The 19,818-nt window shown below is 35.3% G+C and overlaps 2 protein-coding genes across 3 annotated transcripts in view; one reads left to right on the top strand and one right to left on the bottom strand.

Moving 5' to 3' along the window:
- The window catches only part of LOC138328447 (uncharacterized), a 33,773-nt gene extending 31,248 nt beyond the window's left edge, over positions 1–2,525 (bottom strand). For both annotated transcript variants that reach the window (XM_069275253.1, XM_069275254.1), the window contains exons 1-2: positions 2,390–2,525; positions 288–539 (exon numbers count right to left, since the gene is read on the bottom strand). In XM_069275253.1, coding sequence (XP_069131354.1) covers positions 288–539; positions 2,390–2,404 — 267 coding nt within the window. In that variant the 5' untranslated portion in view covers positions 2,405–2,525. The remainder of the gene's footprint in view (positions 1–287; positions 540–2,389) is intronic.
- A 13,387-nt stretch (positions 2,526–15,912) lies between these two features.
- The window catches only part of LOC138328443 (uncharacterized), a 28,761-nt gene continuing 24,855 nt past the window's right edge, over positions 15,913–19,818 (top strand). Inside the window, 4 exon segments of the mRNA XM_069275251.1 lie at positions 15,913–16,070; positions 18,307–18,391; positions 18,771–18,990; positions 19,464–19,718. Of these exon segments, the coding sequence (XP_069131352.1) occupies positions 18,308–18,391; positions 18,771–18,990; positions 19,464–19,718 (559 nt within the window). The 5' untranslated portion in view covers positions 15,913–16,070; position 18,307.

Raw genomic sequence — 19,818 nt, 5'->3', positions numbered from 1 at the left:
CTGCAGCATGCTGGGATGAAGGGCTACAATTTCACTTACTCTGAATTAAATGCAGACTGAAAATATGAAATCTGTGCTGGTTTCCTTTCTGATTTCTATTGAAAATTGATTTATGGCTTACTTTGTAGAATAATTAACTTTACGAAAGGCTAGTCCAAATTGATTTTCTATTAAGCGCCCCTTTGTTTGCACCCTGGGCGCTTATTGGGTCGAATATAGTAAATTGTTGGTATATCAATTACAAAAGGGACCAATGGCAAACAGCAGATTGATAATAAACGTTTTACCTCAAACATGTCCCAGTCTCTTGGTGACAATGGTTCATTATGCAGGCTTCCAAGTTTCTTACACAGCCCATCAATTACAGCCCTTCTGGTTTCATTTTGATATTGAAAATCATGAAACTCCTTACCACTTTCCCCTGTAAAACTGTTAGAGCGATTTGATTGGTAAGAGCCACTTCTTCCACCTCCAGAATAACTGAGGGATCTAGAATAGTGGTTATTTTTCCTTTGGTAACTGTCACCTTTATAAGAGTTCTAAAAAGGAAAAAAAAGAAGATTATTTGTAAGACCTACATTAAAGCTGACTTAATTCAAAGATAATTTTCCTATATATGAAAAAATATTTTGCATGAATACCTTAATGGTCACTTAATGATGGACTCTTCCTTGCATAAAATGAACATATTAAATACCCTAACTAATCATCAAGTTATAAACTTACCTAATCATCCAGTCAATAACCCACCTTATCATCCAGTCAATAAACAACCTAATTATCAAGTCAATAACCCACTTAATTATCCAGTCAATAAACAACCTAATTATCAAGTCAATAACCCACCTAATTATCAAGTCAATAACCCACTTTATCATCAAGTCAATAACCCACCTTATCATCAAGTCAATAACCCACCTTATCATCAAGTCAATACCCACCTTTCATCAAGTCAATAACATACACATACCCACCTTATCATCAAGTCAATAACCCACCTTAACATCAAGTCAATAACTCACCTAATCATCAAGTCAATATCACCCACCTTATCATCAAGTCAATAACCCACCTTAACATCAAGTCAATAATCTATCTAATTATCAAATCAGTAACCCACCTTATAATCAAGTCAATAACCCATCTAATCATCATGTCAATAACCCATCTAATCATCATGTCATTAACCCATCTAATCATCATGTCAATAACCCACCTAATCATCAAGTCAATAACCCACCTTATCATCAAGTCAATAACCTACCTAATTATCAAATCAATAACCCACCTTATCATCAAGTCAATAACCCACCTAATCATCAAGTCAATAACCCATCTAATCATCAAGTCAATAACCCACCTAATCATCAAGTCAATAACCCATCTAATCATCAAGTCAATAACACATCTAATCATCAAGTCAATAACCCACCTAATCATCAAGTCAATCACCCACCTTATCATCTAGTCAATATCTCAATTTATCATCAAGTCAATAACCCACCTTATCATCAAGTCAATAACCCACCTTATCATCAAGTCAATAACCCACCTAATCATCAAGTCAATAACCCATCTAATCATCAAGTCAATAACCCACCTAATCATCAAGTCAATAACCCATCTAATCATCAAGTCAATAACCCACCTAATTATCAAGTCAATAACCCACCTTATCATCAAGTCAATAACCTACCTAATTATCAAATCAATAACCCACCTTATCATCAAGTCAATAACCCACCTAATCATCAAGTCAATAACCCATCTAATCATCAAGTCAATAACCCACCTAATCATCAAGTCAATAACCCATCTAATCATCAAGTCAATAACCCATCTAATCATCAAGTCAATAACCCACCTAATCATCAAGTCAATAACCCATCTAATCATCAAGTCAATAACCCATCTAATCATCAAGTCAATAACCCACCTAATCATCAAGTCAATAACCCACCTAATCATCAAGTCAATCATCCACCTAATCATAATTATTTGATAAAAAATATAATAACCTACTCCTACTATATGTTCATATTGTAGGGGTAGGACATTGTATTTTTCCAAAACCAGATGCAGACGCCTGTGATCCTGTGATCTATTCTAAATGACCAACAGACTTGCAATAAAGTTAAACGTTTAAGTACAATGTCATTTCCATTTTAATGATATTATCAAATGAATCCGAATTCAATACAAAAATAAAATAACTTCCGTGTTGTATATAGTATGTTACGTGTTCTGATCAGCGTGTTATCTATATGGATAACGAAAGTGCAGAGCTCGAGAGTGGTCAATCTCTTATCTGATCTAGGCTAATCGTCGATGATATAAACACACGTGATATACACTACACATGCTACTCTACATGCTGAATATAACTCACATTTAGAGCTGCCATCCTTTGCTTTTGTAGCACAAGTCTGATCTTTCCTAGATAAATGATCACATCCTAACAGAAGCGTTCCTAGTTTCGGTTTAGTAATATGGCGACACCTAGTGGAGTGAAGTGCATGCATGCATGTGGTAAGGGGGAATAATTTTATAATTTTTTCCTGAAATGTACTGCTTATTTTGTTTCTTTTGTTCTCATCTGTTTTTATCATGCAAATATTCTATCTCAAATAATGAATTATTTCTAATTTCTCATTTCTTTGGCAGAGTGCTGCATATTTTTCCCAAATGAAATAAAATTCGGGATAAAATCGAGGAATCGAGCACGTTGCTCGTCATTCGGAACTCTTCTTAACTTTTATACAATCTAGAAAACCTCGCACAGTCAGAGTCAGAGGACAGATTCAGAAGGACAGACAAAATTTCACCATGAACCGTATTTTAAGAAGTTCTGTTCAGAAAGTTGGACTTTTAACGAGGAATGTAGCTTCTCCCAACACTGTCTCAAGTAAGCAAATGGTTATGCATTCTCTTGACACGCCAAATTCATGATTTTCTGTGTTGCTAATGCCGGGAAAGGGGGGGGGGTTTTGTCCAATCTCGCGTTCGACCATGCTTTTGTATTTACATATATATATATATTAATTGATAATTAATTTATCTTACTACTACATCACAGTAAAAACTCATTGCGATTTCAACTCAAGATTGATTAATTTAGTAAAACTGCTAGTAAAGTCACCATTAAATATCAGGACACAGAACAGGCACACTGCATATTATGTAAAAGTTAACCCATTTGAGTTACAGTACAGTACCCTTTTGAGTAATCAATAAGTTACCCAAATGAGAAATTCTTTGAGGGATAAAGGGTAAATGTTACCCAAATGCTGGGTTGTGTCCATCCTGCTGAATCATGATCAGTCATATCACTTTTCCTACCATGTGGAGTTAACAGGTCCGGTAGCACCGCTAAATCTGGCTATATAGCTAGATTTGACTATATAGCCAAATCTGACAACACGTATAGTGGACAAATGTAAACAAAAGTGACATACCTGGTCACAAAATCAGCGTACACATAGAAAATTGAATGACGAATCTTGAAAATCGGCAAAACGAAATATTTTTGCCATCCAAGATAATTTCCGGTGATTTTTTAAAAATCCGTCGTTGCATTTTTTGGTACTCGCATCCATTCATCCTCATGTTCTGATGTAAACGATATAAAATCCAAATTTCCCATTTGAAATATGCCAAATATCTTTTTGTTTATGAGCCGTCTATAGTAGGGATGGGTATCGCGAAAAATTTTGTATATCGCGATATATCACGATACATCATAAGTGTATTATGATACATATCATGATATTTTGGTATTATTTTTGTATAATAAGAATTGCATGTTTTTTTTTCTGTCAATCAACTAAAAAGAGTATGAAATAAATGTTTTGTCAATATATCACTTTTATTCTTGTTTTTATCTATAAAATGCGAGATAATGTCTGTGTTACTTCCGCTCGATGTTTTGCAAACACTTAACGTTACTACTGGACGGGACTCAGTAGCTGGGTGATGGCGACGCAAGTGAGTCGTCAGGTTCCTTGTTCCGCCACTACATTTAACGATTGCCGTACACAATCGACATCCAGCGATGCTTTCCTCGTTATTTCTTTCCCCTTTACGTACTGTAAGGCCAAAATGCTGCCATACAACCGCCTTTGCTTCGGATTTTTTACGAGGTTATCATTCGTGCCTATGAAGGCCGCCATTTTGAAACGTTACTAAGCACAAGATCAATCATAATCTACGTATGATAACATCACAAAAATCCATCTTAACCTGTACATTTGTCTGAAATGTTGTTTTAGTTTTAATTTTTATACAAATTCTCATTTTAAAAATATTTCCCGTCAAAAACGAAATTTTCACTGAAATATACGGGAAATCCCCGAATGATTCCGAGTGAACCGATACGACTAAATCGTACCGCGATACGTATCATTTTCAAAATGAACCTGGATATATCGGTATACCGATAATACCGCACACCACTAGTCTATAGCACTTTTTGCACATGAATAATGTTGCAAGGGATCTGCATGCTTCAAGCCCACCTGTGGCCTGAATCTTCATCAGGTGGATGTTTATCTGCAGACGACACAACGATGCCATATTGGTTCGCCTCGCTATAGTTTTGTTACCAGGGACTAGTGATAATGGATACTAAATAATTGCAACGATGGAATTATAAAAAGTCACCTGCAAATGAACAAGTAGGCAAACATTATTCATATCACCGACTTACATGTTTCGTCATCTATGCTTTCATATTGCACGAGAAAAATGTGACCAGATCTCACCTGTTTGTTTACATTTGTCCATTATACGTGTTGTCAGATTTGGCTATATAGTCAAATCTAGCTATATAGCCAGATTTAGCGGTGCTACCGGACCTGACCAAACGGTGTCGGCTTATTCCAGGTTTTCGAGTACTCCTGCGCTCTGGCCCTAAACCAGACATCTATCTGTCATAATGTCTAAGTCTGGTGTCAGGACCAGAGTATCTCGGGCTAATAAAAATGTAGCTACTATTGTAGCGGAAAAGATATATATCATCTTCTGACTGACTTTTTCCATCAGAAGGTGATATCTTTTTCGCTACAACAGTAGCTAACAAAAATGTTGACTTCTAAGTTCTAGGTACTTGATGTTTTAATCAATAAAGGTATTTAAGATCGGCCTATTGATAATCATTGGACAAATATATATATATGGATCTCAAATACAACCATTTAGGCAGCTACAAACTGGAATCCGGAAGGACTAACTAATTAATGTTATAATCATTAAAATAATTAGTTTGTACATTTGCATATTTTTTAGTTTATTATTATATTGTTTGAGATATTGATATAAAAACACGTTACATGCCAGCGTTCATAAATTATCTTATTATATCTGATTAAATTAAACCTTATATATTTAGAGAGACAATAATGCCATGTAGTTAAGCAAAATGACAATTCACTCAGGCAAATTCTTTTACATAACCAATAAGCAAAATATAGCATAAATGTATTGTTCTACATTTCTTATGAAACATATAACGTAAAACATTGACAAATTCCACGACATTGTTAAGTATTTTAATTAATATCATTGAAATATCAAATCGTTGATCAATACGATTAAACAGGTACAATATTAACTCTGTATCCATACCCGAGCCAAAGTCACGCACGTTAAACAAATGAACTACATAACCACTGAGAAGGTGATAAAATGATTTTTAGGCAAGACAATTCACCTAATAAGGTAAACACACTACTGTCAGAGCGATTTGAGCAGTTCTAGCCAAAAGTTGCATTACTTTACGAGCAAGGGACAGGGTTCGGCATACAAGAAGTTCAACCACAGTGTGTAATGGCGGACAGCGAGCAAGTTTGAATATTTCACACACGTGTCACCACCATAGGCGTTTCAGGCATATCACAGTAAAACTGACTGATCTAATTTCCATTAGAACTTGTTTTATCTGATATATATACAAATTTTAATGTTCTGTTAGACTGGATTGTCCCTTTAAGCAAAATGAAATATTTAGAAGTTTTTTAATTGATCCCCATCCATGGTATTCCAGTGGTTACTATTGATATCACTGTTGTTAAACTTGCTTATATCCATAAGTATCCACTCCCATCATTGATACTTCAGGGGTTACTATCACTTACATTATATGCACCCCTGGACTATATCTCTCATAGTAAAACTGGTGAAGGTCAAGAACAAAAAACAATCGCAGGCCTGCAGAGACTTCCTTTGAAGATCACACAGTGTGTAATGTCCATCTTCAAAGTAAAACAGTCAATGCAATTGCAACCACAGTGTCCCTTTGATGTACAAATTACCTGTGTTTTCTGTTGCCTCCAGTTTTACTATGAGATAGCCCCAGATTGGATATAGTGTCAGTCAAATGAGTTATAGTAATTGACCCCTAATGGATTATCAAGGATGATCTACCCCTGAATTATGTCATAGCAAAATTGAAGACTGTGTATGTGACAACTGATTTGGTCCTTTGGCAGGCTTTGCTGTACATCAAAAGAATAATGGTACACTGGACTGGTTGACTGTGTGGATTTGATTTGGTTTTATTAGTTTAACATCCTATTAAACAGCCAGGTTCATTTAAGGATATATATGCCAGGTTTGTTGGTTGAAGACAGATAGCCGGAGTACCTGGAGAAAAACCACCTATCAGTGATCAGTAACTTGCTAATCCCCCACATGGGATTCAATCTCGCAACCCATAGGTGGAGGCCTAGGGGTTGTGATAATATTTGGAGACATCTTAATCATTCAGCCACCATGTCTCCTTTGTGTGGCTTTAAGGTTTGGCGTCACATGTACTATCTCTGTAATTTTCAAAGGATCTCTGTATGCCTGTGATTGGTTAGCTTTTTCCCTCTTTTCTCTTGAGAAGTTCTCCCAATGGAGTGGGGAACTTATTGTGTTTGCTCAGTTTCTTATCATTTTTCTTCTTCTTCATCTGGTTCTTCTTTTTCTGATGCATCTTTGTCCGTCCATTTACTCGAAATCTGTTAAGTCGGATCGCTATTAAATTTTGTGATGTCATTTCTGATGATCTACAGATGTGTCGACTGGTTTCATTTTTTCCGACCAGCATCCAAGATGGCCGCCACAGCATTTCATTGTTCAAAATTGAACTGCTCATAGATATTTAACTACTGGTTCAATTTGCCTGGAATGGGTTTCAATATGTAGTTTAAATTATATTCTAAATTTATAAAGTGAAAAATATCATAATTATTATTAAGTAAAAAACAGTTTCAAATTTTCTAAAACTCATCACACATTTGCACTTGTATTATATAAAACAGCATACAAAATTTACATAGCAATTGAAAGTTGTTTGTGCACAAATATTTTTGTTTTCATTCTGAATTATGTTGCTGAACTGAATTTGATACAAGCATTCTGTTCTTGACCTGTTGGTGTTATTAAAATCTCAAGCTCCTATATTATATATACATGTGAGAGGAGAAAATGTAGCGGCCAGACCGGGATTCGAACCCGGGACCCTCCAAAACCTAGCCGAGTGCTCTACCGACTGAGCTACCTGGTCACCGATGATCGACCCAGTCCAATCCCGCTACAATATATATATTGTGGGATAATTTACTTTCGCAAGCTGGAACTGATCAATACTTGTTATGCTTTAAATGTTCAGTACTAAACTGTAGCTGAACTTTCTGTTTTTATTCTTCAGGTGTGAGAACTAACGCTTCCCTGATGAAGCCAACACCTGATATAGTATACTATGGAGGAGTGACAATTTTCTTCGCAGCCTACGCCTTGAGAGGGGTAAGAATTAAATTTTCTTTCTCTTCACTTTTGATGATTTGAAAAAATTAGGAAATGCTTTTATGCTACGCGCTGATGATGCCTTAAAATTAACTATCAGACTATATTTATAATCATTAAAGGGACAATTCAATCTCAAGTGAACATTAAAATTTGTACATATATCGGAAAACCCCCAGTTCTAATGGAAATTAGATCAGTCGGTTTTACTGTGAAATGCTAGTAAAGCCCATGGTGGTGAAATGCATGTGAAACTTTCAAACTCACCTCGCTGTCCTTCATTACACATTGTGGTCGAACATCTTGTATGCCGAACCCTGTCCCTTGCTCGTAGAGTATTGCAACTTTTGTCTAGAACTGCTCAAATCGCTTTGACATTAGTGGTTACCTTATTAGGTGAATTGTCTTGCATAAAAATCATTTTATTACCTCCGCAGTGGTTATGTAGTTCATTTGTTTAACGTGCGTGTTTTTGGCTGGGGTATGGGTACAGAGTACATACTATACCTGCTTAATCATATTGGTCAACGATTTGTAATTACAACGGTACCAATAAAAATACTTAACAATGAAGTCGAATTTGACAATACATTGTGTTATATGTTTCATAAGAAATATAGACCAATACATTTATGCCAAATTTTGCTTCTTGGTTATGTCAAAGAATTAGCCTGAGTGAATTGTCCCTTTAAAGCATCATGAGAATTCATTTGGATAAAATACAGTATTCAAAAATTAATCTGTCATTCTATGATATCTGTAAGCCTTGAGCTTATAAATGTTAAACTCGGTCTCTGTAATGTTAATGTGGGAAATAAGCAATGGTGCACATTCAAACCCTTGTTTACCCTTGTTTAATCATTCTACATCTTCACATAAACTATAAATTGGAAGTATCTATATTTGTGAATATGTGGCTAAATTCCAACCTATTCCCTATTCATAGCCATTTTGAATTGAGAATATAACCCTCTATATTCATATATATATCGATCTGAACAGTACAGAGTATGCCCAACCTTGCAAGAATAATTAATTATAATCTTGAACGGAATTCCATAAATAATTTCCCCATCTCATCCAATATTTTCTAAAATTTGAGCTACCTTATCAGATCAAATCTGTCATTTAATATTTAATTTATTTGATACCAAGTTTATCTTTGACAGCTGTGAAAAATGTACATGTTCTCTTTTGTTTCCACAGATGAACAATTACAGGAAAAGAGAAGAAGCCATGATTCAGTTTGCAGATGAGATGTGATGTTAGCTGAACACTAAGCATCTAACTCTGTTGTTACTGTCCATAGACTCTTAAAATATGTGTGTACATTTCGGAGGATTTTCACGAATAAATTCTTAATTATGTGATAAATTTTGTTGAGAAATCTGTTCTTACGATGACAGTCGCACCAATCCATTATGCATAATTATTAATTCATACCGTTATATATCTGGGTTCAGTTTCATCAAAATGACCAAACTTGGTGAATTTCTTAAGGTTGTAACTTATCTTTAAAAAAGTAGAATTAAAAGTTGAAGAAATGTTCATTATGTAAATATTTCGTTTTGAAAGAATGTTTCAACAAAAAAATTGTGGAATTTTGATGAACGGAACCTTGTTATACATGCATGATAAAGACAGAATTTGATCTGTCCCATTGTTAATGCTTGGCCATAGGCCTATTACTGATCACGAAGCTTTAAAGGGCCACTACCTTTCTGAAACGGCTTTTAATTTTTAAAATGGGAATGAAAAACGAGATCGATAATTTTGTAGAGTCACAAAAGTTATTAACTTACCGATAATACTACACGTATCATCACCTTCTGAACAATTTCATTAAAATAAATAAAATGTTAATTTTCATAACGCGGGTCGTTTTATGTTTCCCGCTGTCGTCCTAAATACCGCGCGGTAGTTGACTATCTCTGCGCCAGACGGCAAAACGGCGAAATGACTCTCCACTGTTATCATATATATTACGCAGGAAATCTTGCATATGTTTGGTATTGTAACCTCATCTTAGGCCATCGGTATATATTTTCTGATGTTATTAATGTTTTTTAAGAAACCTTTATGTTTTGCTCCGGAAATGTAGTGGGCCTTTAAAGCAGTTTGGGGACAAAAATAATATTAATGACCACAATTTAATCAAAAGTCTCAGAAGTATAAGTACTAAAGTCGTTCCATAACACACAGTGTTTGAGAATAAGATAAAGTTGACTAAACAGGGTGTCCATAGACTATTTATAAATGGTTTATGGGCACTCTGGTAGGTACAAATTGATATAAACTGTAACTAATTCTCAGACCCCTGTGCTATGGATTTAAAACAGTGATGGTAACCCCTGGAATATCAAGGATGCTACATGTATATACGACAGTGATAGTAACCCCTGGAATATCAAGGATTCTACAGGTATATACGGCAGTGATAGTAACTCCTGGAATATCAAGGATGCTACATACCATATTTGACCCAATAAGCGCCCAGGGCGCTGAAAAAATTGAAGAAGAAAAAAAATGAAAAGGTGCTTATTAGACGAAATTATTGCAAATCTATACAGTTGAGTGTAGTTTTGGTCTTTGTTTATGCCTGGACAATTGAAATTGAGGCCTCAAAAAGGGGGATGGGCGCTTATAGGGACATGGGCGCTTATTGGGTCGAATACGGTATGTACGGCAGTGATAATAACCCCTGGAAAATCCTGGTTGGTGGTGTATGATTATATGCAGGTTTCTTGAAGCTTGTCAACATGTATTTAGTGCATCTTTGATTCCTTACATTGGCATTGCCCCCCTGTCTATGGACAATCTGGTGAATCCAAATTCAGTGGCGTAAGAATATGAAACGTAATGGGGTGGGGGGGCAAAGGTCCTCAATATTTTGTTAACCTTTATATACTTTTTTAGCTCACCTGGCCCAAAGGGCCGTTGAGCTTATGTCATGGCGCGGCGTCCGTCGTCCGTCTGTCCGTCAACATTTCCTTTAAATCGCTACTAGTCAGAGTTCTGCATGGATTGTAACCAAATTTGGCCAGAAACATCCTTGGGGGAGGGGGAACAGAACTTGTATAAATTTTGGCTCTGACCCCCCAGGGGCGGGGCCCAATAGGGGAAATAGAGGTAAATCCTTTAAATCGCTACTAGTCATAGAGTTCTGCATGGAATGTAACCAAATTTGGCCAGAAACATCCTTGGGAGGAAGGGGAACAGAGTTTGTATAAATTTTGGCTCTGACCCCCTGGGGGCAGGAAGAATGGGCGTATTAGGGGAGATAGAGGAAAATCCTTTAAAATCGCTACTTGTCATACAGTTCTGCATGGAATGTAACCAAATTTGTCCAAAAACATCCTTGGGGGAAGGAGAACAGAGTTTGTTTTAATTTTGGCTTTGACCCCCAGGGGGCAGGAGGGGCAGGGCTCAATAGGGGAAATAGAGGTAAATCCTTTAAATCGCTACTTGTCATACAGTTCTGCATTGAATGTAACCAAATATGGCCAGAAACATCCTTTTGGGAATGGGACATTGTTTGTATAAATTTTGGCTCTGACCCCCTAGAGCAGAAAGAATTGGTTCCAATAGGGAAATTAGAGATAAATCTTAAATTCCTTCAGAACAGAAACAATGAACCTGTAATCAGGACATTACTTGGCCTTGCAATAACCAGGTGAGTAATACAGGCCCTCTGGACCTCTTGTTTCATATATCATTTACAATAGATATAATCGTTAAGTTGAATCCTTGTACACATCTATAGATAGTGGCGTCGCTAACAGGAAATTAATGAATAGGCAAATTATCATGCGAGCGCCGAAGTATCGAGATTTTGGGTGTTTGGGGTATCCCCCGGGAAAACATTACGATTTAGAATGGGTGAGATGAGTTTTACGATGTATTTTATTTATTTTGCGAGCGCCGAAGGCGCGAGATTTAGTTGTTTATACATATAATTAGGGGATCCTTGGTTTTCCCCCAGGAAAATGATTACGATTTAAAATGGCTGAGATGAGTTTTACTATGTGTTTTAATGAATTTGTGAGCGCCGAAGGTGCGAGATATCGCTGTTTTGGGGGTTGAGGGTCTCCCTCGGGAAAAAATTTACGCTTTAGAATGGCTGAGATGAGTTTTTGGGTTTTTTTATGAATTTGTGAGCGCCGTAGGCGCGATAATTATTGTGTAGGTGTCCGGGTGTCTCCCCCGGGAAAATATTACGATTTAAAATTTTACGATGTTATTGTCGATGTACATGTATTTTGATGAATTTGCGAGCGCCGAAGGCGCGTACATTGTTGCTTAGGGAGCCCGGGGAAAAAAAACTACTTAGTATGGCTGAATTGAGTTTTACAGGGTATTTTGATGATTTAAAAGCTTTCTTAACCTGGTAATTTTCGATTTAAAGTTACCTGCATTTAGAAATGATAATAGTGAATGCCCTGCAGGTAGGGCGTTAGAATTGTACCTGCTGTCCCTATTGCATGATCGTAAAAGGCGACTAAATTTAGGATATTATCTTTTCTCTTCTTCCTAACTGACTTTATCTTTCCTAATGCCTCCCTTGGCACCGCCTCACTTTTGGCCTTGAGTTGAGCGTTCGCCCCTGTGAGGAAGGCTCTGGGTTCTGTCCCCTGGCCGAGACACACCAAAGTCTATAAAGGTGGTAGTTTCTGCTCCTGCTTAGCGTTCAGCATACAGGGAGTGGGACGACTGGTTCGCCCGTTGTCAGTATAATGTGACCGGGTGGGGTGTGTTGCTTGGTGTCTTCGGCGGCATGCTTCAGTGATATAGCACTATAAAAAGGGCAACAGTTCCACTATACAAGAAGACAACACGAACATACCGCAGTCTCCCAGTACACTCACCTCGCACAACATACACGCAACACACCGCATACATGGGAGGCCGTCCTTACATGACCATAGCTGTTAATAGGACGTTAATAAATCAAACAAACAAACAAACAAAAGTGAATGTCGCCATACCATTATGCAACCCGCTCGATCTGAACATACCGGATTACCATCGGCAAATTGTTGTGTAACTCAAAACAATAATAAATTAATTGTCTTGCCAAGATATATAAATCTTTTAAGATGCATTTTTTGAAATAGTATAATCCCTTGATGGATTTTAGTTTAGTTCGTGTGTACTGAATTTTCATTAAACGTTTTAGGAAACGCACCGCGTTTTCTAAAATGAAGAATAAAAAAATGTGTAGGAGGACTCTTTTTCTTTCAAATGTGCATTTTCAGAACATTTCACTCAGCGATAAGTATATGCTACCTAATATTGCATTAAGTTTCTATATGTTAAAAATGATGCCCTTGAGTTGACCATGTTTGGAAATCTTTGATAACTTGATTGACGATTTTCCTTTTGGCCCATTTGCCCACCTAATACATGTATAGTTTTCTACGTTACGTATGGCTAATCAGCCCTTCCTGGAAAAATTGTTCCATATAACCGATTAAAAAAATAAAGCCGGTCAAGATGTCAATGCTAAACAATACACATTATAAACATAATAAAAATAGAACTATCACAGAAAATTTTCTGAATTCACAATTATCCATTGCCCATCAGCAAGGATTGGTAAAGCAGTTGCATTTCAAATAAATATGTACTTTTCCACTTCTTTTTAAAGATGCGCCACCGCGGACAGAGCATAAATAATATTCATCATTTGAACAATAATTAGTGTTTAATCGTGTATAAATATGTCCAATTAAAGGATTTGTGCAGCCAAAAAATTTTTTTGATAATACGTCAGGATATTGCTTTGGATGAATGAAAAATTAAGTCCCACCCAACAAATCGCCTATCTTTTATCGCTATCGGTTGGTTTTGGTCGTGATTTACGGGTACGGCGTCAACTACGGTTCAGAGATAATGAGCTAGGTGGTCACGTGGTCTTGTGATGTCAGAGTAGTCCGCGGCTACACAAGGTAAGCCTAGTACTATACATGTATATAGCACATATACATGTACGTATACGTTAGATCTACAATTTGAGTTTTTCGAGTAAATGGTTATTCTAGCTTTATGATGTAGATATTTTCAGTTTCAAAACATTCCATTTACACCACTTTAAAAATTCAGACAAGTATATATCTAACTTTAGCTTAGATAATCAGGCCAATTTGATAGCGATATCAAAAAGATGTTCGGATCAGTCTGGACTTAGATTTAGATAGCATAGGACAAAAAATAATATCAAATAATTTGTTTTGCTTTTGGTGCATGCGCAATCAGTACTTAATTCCATATAGGATATAGTGCCAGGGATTTTTTCGGGATGCAATTAATTATTTTTTATGTTTTAAACTTGAAGTAAAATTAGAAGCGCAAGCTTTTCATTGGTGGTAATTGTGTAAAATAAGTAACTTTTGTAACTGAAGAAAAATACCAAATAACCGCTCCTGTTATTGAAAGTGAAAAAAATACTATCTGTCAGCGGTGGAGCATCCGAGCAACACCATTGGCAACAAACTCCTATCCAGCATACAAACGATTTGTTGATTTTAAATTTAATTGATGCAATACTTTCAAACCTGCTTATGTCTTTTAGAAATCACATCTAAAATTTGCAGACAATAATACGCTCTGTAAAAAAACTTACTCATTCGCGCGAATTCGAGATGGTCGGACATGTCATAAAATTATGGAAAGTTCGGTGGAAACAATGAACTGTGAATAGACGTGATCCTATTCCTTGCGGGTTTAATACGTCGGAAAGAGAGACACTTTAAACCTTTGTCAGAAACTATTTCTAGAAAGAATTTATTTTTCTTTTACCGCAAAGTCCACGTTGCTGACCCTCCGTACGTATAAATTTAACCAGAAGCACATACACGTAACGACTAAAACATTGTAATAAAAGCACGTTGTATTAATAGTCGTCGTATTATTCAATCAAAATATTTTTTGATCGTTTTGATGTATTTTTTCAATTTTTTTACGTCAAATTATTTCTATCTATAAAGTCTGTAACGCAAGTTGAGAGCATAGGTTTTTAACACGCTGGTAAGTCGAAGACCCACCATAGACTAACATCTCTATATATTAGTCTATAGTGGGTCTTTTACAAACCAGCGTGCTAAATACCTATGTTGAGAGTAAGAAATAAATAACATAAATTTTATCACAATCAAAAGTATAATATTTATTATTGTGGATGTTTTATTTTACGATGACACTTTTTTACGTTCGGAGAGACATTAAACATGTTTTTATGCATGTACAAAAAGTTTTTTGCAATTCAAAATATCGGAGCAGAAATAACTCGTTACTTATAATATACAACATGCATGTATACCACCTCAAAATTTGGTCCCAAGTCTAACATATACATGTAATGCCCTTGAGCTCCGCAGTTATGAAGTCGGTGATGATTCAATTCGTTTTTGACTATTTTAAATGTAGATTTGTACGTAATTTGCATCTGTGTAAATTTGCATAGCCCAATCCCGAATCATATTATCAATATAACGTTAATTATGTTTAATTATGAAATGTATATGAAGCTCCTAGCTTTCCTTACATTAACGATATTTTACTAACGATGATGATGTTGATAATAATGTTGATTAAATTAAATCTATCTAATTCTAATTAATATGAATAGTTATAGGCCACTGAAAATAGGTATATTACAATTAATCTCTCTCTCTCTCTAAATATAAGATCTATATCAAGGACGTATATATATGAGATGTCTAACTTATAAAACCTTGATCTATATATAATGAATTAAAATTTGATTAAATTATTTAATTTATATATTTTGATTACAACTTGATCAATTAATACATTCTTGAAACGATTTTAACGACAATAAAATTCAAAATCATATCACATAACAGAATTATTTTTGTGATCAAAACAGATTAACGTTAGTGTATCAGTGTAGACTGTAGATTGTAATTTTTCTCTGCTCTAACATGTATTGTGATCTGCAATATTTTAGCCACGTAATTTGATTTATCTATATTATCAAAACGACCTTAAATGAAACACATTGCGATCGCTATCTAAATTTTTGTAATAATAAAAAAATAAAAATGAAAAAAATATCTCCCGATGACATCACGGAAACCAGCGAAAGCTCACGACAATGCCGCGGTGCATTGTGGGATCGGGTGAAGCGTGCCGGGTCTACATGGCTGAAAAATCGAAGATCACGTTGTAAAAAAGGAAATTTGGACTTTTAGGATATACAATCTGCTATCTGTGGTCTCGGATCAATTTCCATAGTTCCTAAGTTGACTGACATTACAATCTAGGTAAGTTTCGCTGTTGTAAATAGCAGTAAGGAAGAAAGACAACGGGCGATAACTAAAATGGCCTGTTTTTCAGTTACTGCCCTTGAAGTAAACAGGGGCGACAATTTATTTTAATTTTCGGGTATGGGGGCACATTATAACCACTCAGAAGTACTGACCGATCGTGCAGGTGTAGAAACGGCAGTATGAATTCATATGAAACGTGTAGAAAACATGTTTGATATGCGAAAGTGTGTTAGCCTAAACCGTGTTTCAAAATGGCGGATTTATGACAAAGTAGGCCTAGTCGCTTTCAAGTCGGAGCGGCATTTCATTATGAGCATAATCGAATATGTCGGCCTCCGTGATTGGAGTAAGTTCCCCTGGAATGAGCTGTAGTTAGTTGGTGTATAACTCTATAGAAGAAGAAAGCCAGGGAAAATGGCCTTTTATTGTCTGAATATTAAAATTATTAAGACAAATATATTCAGATTTATTTCGTCTTTGTCGCAGGTCATAGGTCAAACGTTGGAGTGTTTAGATCATGTGACTACGTGTATTACTAAGTTAGAGCTGACTCGACAATAAAATGTGCATCATTTCCTGCACGAGCAACAGCGCATATATTACTAAAATATTCGACTATAAAGCATTATCAAATTAATATCATCATCACGATTTAATGATTTTATAAAGACATTTTTCGAATAATTTATTCCCGTCTTCAAAATTTAAGATGCAGACATAAAAGGACGTCTGGGAAATCAATATTATTTCAAGTTGCAAACAGACGTTGCATATTTAATGTGAATCTCAATTCGAGACTATCTAGAGCAAATTTATTATGCTGAAATATAAATTAGAGCTGGCATCATTTTATTTACATCTTGCATTGAAAGTAAGATTACTTAGAAGCTGAAGGTGTATGCAAAGCTGATATACTCCCAAGAATAAACTCTATTATTATTTATTTATATTCTTGTGTCTTTAGATTTATAAAAATTTGAAAGTTTAGTTATGAAATTTAAAAATTGTTCTCTGTACAGTCTGTGCATCGATCATGAGTGGTCTGTGCCTGTCTTTTCAGCTGCTAACAAGTTCAGAAAACAAGTTTTAATTTGTTACTTTACCACAAAATATAACAATTTTAGAGCTGTAGTAAAACAGTAAAATGATTTTTGTACAAGCTAGGAATTATAGTATATGATTAATTTTTTTTATCATATATGAAAACTTAAAGATGCTCCACTGCCGACAGAGCATAAATGATATTCTTCATTTGAACAATAATTGGTGTTTAATCGTGTATATATATGCCTAATTAAAACAAAAAATAATATGAAATAATTTATTTCGCCTTTGGTGCATGCGCAATCAGTACTTCATTCCATATAGGATATAATGCCACAGAATTTTTTCGCGATGCAATTAATTATTTTTCATATTTTTAACTTGAATCAAAACTAGAAGCTCAAATTTTTTAACGGTGGTAATGGTGTAAAGTATGTAACTTTTGTAACTGACTATATCGTCTCCTCCTGTTTTTGATAGTGAGAAAATACCATTTGTCAGCGGTGGAGCATCTTTAAAATAAATCTTCTGTGTATCATATGAAATATGAATGAAAAAGAAAGTTCTAAAAATTTATATTAAACCTTCATAAAACATTAAGGACACTCACTGATCATGACAGGCGACCAGTTTTTGCTAAGTAACACTTCTTACCATCACAACTGTACAATTAAAATAAAATCATCGATAAAATCATCTTCAATTCTGATAGAAAACACTACCATGCTGATTTCCAAAAATGTCTGCAAATTTGTGTGTGATTTTACAAGGATACATATGCAGTGACAAATCTAGAATAGTTACTCGATTGGGGAGAACTGGTGGGCTGCCATTATACAATTATTTTACAGCTTATTATAATTAAATAATTTGATTAAACATTTTAATATATGATTTTGAAGCTTATAAACGTGAATACTCTTTAAAAGAACATATTATCAGCAGGGGTCAAAAAAAAATTCAGAAAATGCACTCGTATATTAAACACAAATTGTATAACTATAGCTAATCATTATCGTTTAATCAAAAAGCTAGTGGGTTCTCAAATTATTAATAGCTAACCATAGGTGCAGCATTTGTAGGTAATAGTACTGAAACTACAGGTACATGATTATGGGCATGCCCTGATGATAATTTTAATTTAATTTTACATTGTATAATGACTGGTGTTATTGTTGTATTTTAGGATGGACAACCCTGTCCCATCAGAAGGGGCAGCTGCACCTGAGGCTGTGCAGGTCGTTTCCATGGAAGCACCACCAACAGACCAAGTAAGCTCTATCTTCCTGGATAAAATTATTATAATATCAGTGGAAAATGATGTTATCATATTGATATTGTATGCAAATAAGACCCCCCCCCCCTTCCCCACATACATACACACTTTCACCTAATATTAAACTTATTTATTTGGATATATGTGGATGTAGTGTAGCTATCGATGAAAGCATTTTATTTTTGTTTTTGGATAAAATCGGTGATGATTTGGTTAGAAAATAAAATATTTCAAAATAAAAATAAAAATTATTTACAAAGAACTTATATTTTTTATTTATTACTTTTGACACCTTTGTTTTTGAGTTTTCATCATTTTCATAGATACTTGCAACATTTTATTTAATTAATTTAAATTTAATTTGTTAATTGCAGCCTACTGAGATAGTGATGAGCGACCCGGTAGCCGAGTCAACCCTGGAAACTCAGCCAGGCATGGTGATATATGCTACGGAGAACATGGCCGCTGATGGCGATGGTCTGGCTCAGTTCAGCGAGGTAGAATCTGTCAGTAGTACAATACCAGCTGTAATCATGGCCGAACCAATGGCCCAGCAGGAAACCGCTACAACAGAAGTTGTACATGTGGAAGCAGGTAAAGGATGATTTAAATCACACTATATATATCTAGTACTAGTCATTGAAACATCACACATTTAAAAAATTCATTCATAGTTCATTTCTTCCTATTTCTTCTTTGAACATTGTATAGTCCTGGGATGGACTTAACATTTTTCTTATCTAAATATGTATATTATCTCCATATTGACCTCTAGCTCTGTAAAATTTAAATTATCTAAATACATATATTATCTCTGTATTGACCTCGAGCTCTGTAAAATTTAAATTATCTAAAAACGTATCTTATCTCCATATTGACCTCTAGCTCTGTAAAGTTTTTAAACTTTTTCAAATTAAATTGATTGCAATGTTTTTGTAGAGTTTTAATTTATAGTGTTAAATTTGAGTCAGATCATTGAAATAATGCATCTTTAAAAAAAAATGGAATGCTTTTGTTAGACATGAAAAATATGTTTTCTTGAGCTCAAGTGTTTTCCTTATTTCCAGATGAAGGATCTGCGGACAGTGCTAGCTATGTAATATCTGATCAGTCGGCCCAGTCTGGTCAGTGTGGGGCAGGTCTGTCCATGGGTGGTGTGTCCTATCACATGCAGTCCCTACCAATGCCTGTTGTCCCAGACATGGTCGAGGAACCTGTAGAAGAGATGGTAGAGGAAGCTGAGGTCGTAGAGGGAGACAACTCAGAGGGTGCTGCAGAAGAAGCTGATATTTCACATATGCAGGTCCTTCATGTAACACCAGGTATATAAATATATACAGTCAAAATTGTTTTAAGAGACCTTCCAAAGGAGATTGAAAAATAGGTCACATATGACAGTTGGTCTCTTAATTGAATCACCCC

This window comes from Argopecten irradians, chromosome 7 (genome assembly GCF_041381155.1).
Source record: "Argopecten irradians isolate NY chromosome 7, Ai_NY, whole genome shotgun sequence".
Taxonomy (NCBI): domain Eukaryota; kingdom Metazoa; phylum Mollusca; class Bivalvia; order Pectinida; family Pectinidae; genus Argopecten; species Argopecten irradians.
The sequence above is the reverse complement of the archived record's forward strand: the minus strand, read 5'-3'. Positions and strand labels throughout refer to the sequence as shown.